Source organism: Agelaius phoeniceus, chromosome 6, assembly GCF_051311805.1.
Source record: "Agelaius phoeniceus isolate bAgePho1 chromosome 6, bAgePho1.hap1, whole genome shotgun sequence".
Taxonomy (NCBI): Eukaryota; Metazoa; Chordata; class Aves; order Passeriformes; family Icteridae; genus Agelaius; species Agelaius phoeniceus.
Window position 1 is genome coordinate 10,860,557 of NC_135270.1, and position 5,284 is coordinate 10,865,840.

The window sequence follows — 5,284 nt, forward strand, 5'->3', positions numbered from 1 at the left end:
TGTGTGCCTGCCCCCTTTGGTCTTTCTTTGCTGCTGGACCCAGCTCCTTTTTCCAGGAGTGGTGGAAAAATTTGTGACAAATCATGTGGTATTTCCCAGCCCTCCCACCTTGCCTTGCACCCTTGTCCCCAAAGCCACCAGTAAGCAGAGAGAAGGCAGTACCAGGTATTTTATTGCTTCAGGTCCAAGGAGCAATGCCAGGGATGTCTTGCAGGGAGGGGGGCAAGGAATGATGCCTGGCTTGGCAGCAGCAAAGCTGGGGACAATTGGCTGAGTGGGACCAGCACCAGGCATGTGTAATGGGTGGGATGTGAGGTGTGTTTGGGTCAGCAGGGACAGTGATCTTTGTGCTGGGGCCATCCAGGCAGGGAGGCTGCGTGCTGGGCACCTGGGGCTCACAGAAAGAGCTTGTCGTAGCAGGGCTGGCAGTACATCTTGTCACCGCGCTCGCAGAAGGTGCCCTTGTGCAGCCGGCCCAGGCAGTAGGAGCAGATGAAGTGCTCGGGGTGGTACCTGCGCCCCGCGGCCGTGATGCAGCGCCCGGTGACGGGGCGGCCACAGCCGTGGCAGATGCTGCCCTGCCGCTGGTGGAAGTGCAGCTCACAGTAGGGCCTCCCCTCCAGCTCAAAGAAGGACCCGCCGCTGAAGCCAGTCAGGCACTCCTGGGGAAAGGAGAGAGGAAGGCTGGTGTGGCCCTGGAAACACCCCCAGTACGTGCATTCATCCCCGCCGTCCCACTCACCGTGCACACGAAGCACTCGGTGTGCCAGACACCCTGCAGGGCTGACAGGTAGTTGTCAATGACAGGGCGCTCACAGCCCTGGCATTTGGGGGCGAACATGGCCAGGAAGTCCTCGTGGCAGTACGGCTTCCCATTGTGCTCCAGGAACCCTGCAGGGAGGGGATTTGGGATGGGCACCTACCTGGGGATGGCTCACACTGGGATATGGACACGGTGGTACCCAGGATAGGAGGCAAAGGAGAGACTATGGGGAGCTGTCGGATGGGGCAATAAGTACAAGAGCAGGGGATACCTGGGGTGTGGGCCAGACCCCCGCACCTGTTCCTTGGCACATACCCTCATCTCCAAACACCTTCCCACAGTGGGCGCAGAAGAAATGCTCGGGGTGCCAGGTCTGCTCCAGGGCCGCGAGGACTTTCTGCAGGAAAAGCAGAGGTGAGGGGGCTGGGGGGAGGCAGGGGAGGCCGGGGCTGAGTCACTCACTCCCTCACCTCGCGGATGGGACCGGCGCAGTAGGCACAGCGTGGGGAGAAGGCCTGGTGATAATCCTCCTCGCAGAACGCCCGCCCGCCCTGCTCGAAGAAGGGCTGCTTGTCCAGCTCCTGCCCACAGCGGGCACAGGTGAAGTGCTCGGGGTGCCAGGTTTTGCCCAGGGCTGTGAGCACCTGTGAGGAGGAGGCACAGGAGCTGTGAGGGCAGCTCCGGGGGATGCCCAGGGGTGCCAGGCTGGCAGTGAGGGCTCACCTTGCCAGCGATGGGCTTGCGGCAGGAGGCGCAGACACCGGCAGGTGCGGCCGCGATTCCCAGCTCCTGCAGGTCCCGTGTGAGGCTGTCCAGCATGTCGTCCAGTGAGGATTCCGTGGACACCCCAGCTCCCTGCCCTGCAGCTGCCAGCTGCCAGGAAGGAGTATGGTGAGGTCTGGGTGAGGGCCAAACCCCCCAGCCTGGTGCCCCAGGGCCAAGGCTCACCTTGCTCTGCGTGTGGCCCAGGTCAGCCAGGAGCTCATCCAGCTGCCGGGCAGCCTCCGTGTGTGGGGGCGAGGGGAGCAGCGGCTTTGGGACTGGCACAGGGGTGCTGGCATGGCAGAGAGGGGAGATGCTGTGGTATTCACCCCAAGGCCAGGACCAAGACCCCCTCTGCCTCTGCCAACCCAGCCCTTTCCCACAGGCCACTACAGGGAACGCTGCAGGTATGCAGGATACAATCTGTCCCAGGTGACCCTGGATGGCAAATCCCAGCACGGAACAGACAGCCCCAGATAGCTTTGCCCTCCCATGGCTGTTTTTACCTGTACACTGAATCCAAACCTTCTCCTGGAGGCTGAGCTTGAGGTGGCAGTGGCACCTGAAAGGACAAACCCTTGTGGCAGAGCCCTCAGGGTGCTCCCCTGGCAGCTTCCCCTGCCCAGCTCCACCACCCTATCATGAGATGAGGGCTCTCTGTGCCCAGGCATTACCTTTGGGGTACCATGCTGGGCATCTTGGCAGGAGCTTGGTCCCTGCAGTGCATGGTCCTTGGAGGCCAGGCAGGAGCTCTGCTCCAGTTCTTCCAGCAAAGCATCTGCACAGAGACACCCAGGTCAGGCCCCACAGCCACCATCTGCCTACCCTGCGGTCTTGTACCACTCCCAAAATCTAAGGAGCAAAAGGAGGGTCACAGCAGGTCCTGCTGGCCAGCTGCCAGCCCCAAGGGGCCTTAGCACTCTCCCTGAGGCCCCCATCCCAGTGCAGGATGTGCCCACCTTCCCAAAGAGTGTGAGTGGGGCAGAGTCCTGCTTCCCCACACCATCCCTGACCAGCAAAGAAACCTCTGCCAGTCCTCAGCTTGACCCAGCATAAGCCCTGGCAGGGAAAAGCTCACCCTGGGCCCATCCTGTGTGTCCAGAGCACCACTTCCCCCAAGGTGGGCTGAGCACTTTCCTCTTTCACCCCTCTGCCTTGGCTGTCCCTGACACTGGGAACAGGGAATGCCCCCAGCAGTGTGGCTGCTCCGCTGAGCCCAGTTCTCCACCCCAGGCCAGGGATGGCTCCCAGCTCCCGCTGGGTGCAGCCAGGGTTGTGGCGCTGCCTCAGCCCATTTCCTGTTCTCAGGCTGGTTCCATTTTTGGCCAAGTGCTTGCTCGACCACCATCCCCATCATTCCTGTGGGATGGGAGAGGCACAGGAGGGAGCAGGGCTCCAAGGCTGCCCCTCAGTGTCATCCCCTCCCGGCCCTGAGGTACAGGAAGGAAGAGGCTCCCCGGAGTTGCCAAAAGTGTGACCCCAAGCCAGGCCTGGCTGCAGGATCAGCTCTGGAGAGGCTCAACTTACCCAAATCCTCCATCCTGCCTTGGTGTGGGGTCGCAGGGCAGGGGCAGCCCCCCGAGGTCCTGAGATGGCAGCAGAGGCTGCGCCGGCTCTGTTCCGGTCTCGCCTCCGCCCCCCGCGCCGGGGTTTGTCACCCAGGGTTTCCTCTGTGGGCTGCATGCACCACGTGTGATGGGTACAGCTGGGGCACAGGGAGCCACAAACAGCCCAGGCAGGGGCTGCAGAGGGGAGAAACTGGCCAAGGGGCTGCCCAAGGAGCTCCAGGAGCCAGGACGTGATGTCCTGCTGACCCAAGCCCTGTCCAGAAGCCACTGGCCACGTGTGACAAGGGATGGCGTCCCTGTGCTGGGTGGAAATAAATTTGAGGCAGCATGATGGAGCAGTGCTGTCACCTTCCAGCAGAGCCTTGCCTTTGGGGGATGCTTCTGGAGCCTCGTCATCCATTCCCAGGTAACAGCAAATCCCTTTTTGGCAGAGAAATCTCCTGGCACTGCTGGGAGCAGGCAGTGGATGTGGAAACAGCTCCAAGGGACTGGGGGGATGTCAGTGCCAGAGGTGGGTGCACATGGCTTGGTGTGTGCTTTGGGCTTTTGTTTGGTGTTTGGAGGAGGCAGCACCTGGTAGGTGACCAACAACATCTCTGTCACCTTGGCCACCAGCCTTGACAAAGCGTCACCAGGTCCTGGCTTGACTCCTCTTTAGCCCAGCCAGAAGAATCTTGGGAGCAAAGGCTGAGAGCCACAGACTCCATCCAGCACCCACAGGGGTCAGGCTGGCCCTGCCTTGGCCCTGCTCCTGGGCACTGCTGAGCCCCCACGGGTGGGACAGGCTGGAGCTGAGCCCCTCAGCTGCCACCTCAAGGTCACTTCATTCCTGACTCCATTTTGTCATCTGCCCACAGCAGGGACATCCAGCCCAACCCCGCCTCAGGAAAAGGCCCCGGGGCCACCAACCCGCTGTATCCGGGCTGTTTCAGGCCAGGAATGCTGAGAGCCCCCCAAAGCCCAGAGGAGGCACTGCTGCTGTCACTGCTGGGGCTGCCTGGCCATGGCATCCTGGTGCCAGGCCTTCCCTTTCTGCACTCCACAGAACCTTCCTGCCTGCGGAAGGTTTTGGGCTATTTTTAGCTTTCTCGGTGATTTAGCGATGTGTGAGCCCGAGTGCACGCGAGCATCTGGAGCTGGAATAACTTAAAACTTGTCCTTACAGAACCCAGAGGCCGGAGGCTGAGCTGTGCCCTGCCCTGAGCTCTGCTCCCCTGTTCCAACAAGAATTAAGTAACCCGAGCCTTGCCTGCAGAGGGAAAATCAGTCATGACAACAGCAGGGACAGGTTGGCACAGGGCTGACAAAAAGCAGGGTCAGGAGGAATCCCTGTGCAAGGATCCCAAAGTTTTCTTTAATGCAAGGACATTCTCCTCCTTCCCAGTGTCTGGCTCAGGGGAATGCGGCTCTCCACAGTGAGGGGGTTTATTAGCACTCTCTCAGGAACTGTTGGACACACTTTTGTTTTCTAGGAACATGGCAGAGCTCAGGATTTGAAATGCAGAAGCAGAAAGGATTTGAAATGCAGAAGCAGAAGGGAGCAGCAGGCGCTCAGAGCCCTCTCACTGCTGGGAACCAGTTCAGCAAACAGGATTTTCCAGCTCAATGCTGCAGGCTCTTTGAACCTCAGTGATTTTTGCTTTTTTGTCTCCCGAGGGAGGATGAGGAGCACCTTATTCTGGGAAAGTGTCACCCTTTGTTCTCCTGTCATAAAGCACTGGGTAAGATTGGCCAAACCCTCCTCTCCAGAGCACACCCCAGTCCTGCTCCCCAAGGTCCTGGCCTGGTGTCACATCTTGCTCGGTCCAAAAGCCACCGAGGCGGCTGGGACAGCAGGGAAAGTGAGAGTGGTGACCGTGACAAAACCCGCTCCTGGGTGGTGCCTTCAGTGTCTGCGGGGGCGAAGTTTTGGTGTTTTGGTGTGGGTTCAATGTGTTAGTGCAGTTCCTGTGGGACAGTCAGGTGCTGCTAGGGTTGTTCTGGGGAGGGACTCGGGCCTTAGAGACCACGGGGGGGAGGGTGCCCCGGCCCCAGTCGCTCCCAGGGCTCCGCTCAGGCGCCGTTAGCGGCGGGGACACCGCCGGGAACGCGGAACTGGCGCTGCCTCAGCTCCGGTGGAACTACAGCTCCCGGCAGGCCCCGCGCATGCGCGGCTGGGGGACGGAAGCGGGCGGGGCCAGGGCTATGTGCC

At 60.8% G+C, this 5,284-nt stretch overlaps 1 protein-coding gene across 1 annotated transcript; it reads right to left on the reverse strand.

Moving 5' to 3' along the window:
• Positions 1–151: 151 nt before the first annotated feature.
• On the reverse strand, positions 152–3,159 carry LPXN (leupaxin). The gene is made up of 9 exons (XM_054635252.2): positions 3,053–3,159; positions 2,200–2,303; positions 2,032–2,087; positions 1,712–1,817; positions 1,487–1,636; positions 1,234–1,407; positions 1,079–1,160; positions 743–891; positions 152–662 (listed from the first exon to the last, which is right to left on the reverse strand). The coding sequence occupies exons 1-9, from the start codon at positions 3,063–3,065 to the stop codon at positions 396–398; spliced, it is 1,101 nt and encodes a 366-aa protein (XP_054491227.1). The 5' UTR covers positions 3,066–3,159; the 3' UTR covers positions 152–395.
• Between the last annotated feature and the right edge of the window lie 2,125 nt (positions 3,160–5,284).

Bases quoted from the DNA above. Each gene is read 5' to 3' on its own strand.
- LPXN (XM_054635252.2), bottom strand. The intron at 1,408-1,486 runs GTGAGCCCTCAC...TCCTCCTCACAG, and splicing joins GCAAGCCCATCGCTGGCAAG to GTGCTCACAGCCCTGGGCAA. The intron at 892-1,078 runs GTATGTGCCAAG...CCCTCCCTGCAG, and splicing joins GAAGGTGTTTGGAGATGAGG to GGTTCCTGGAGCACAATGGG.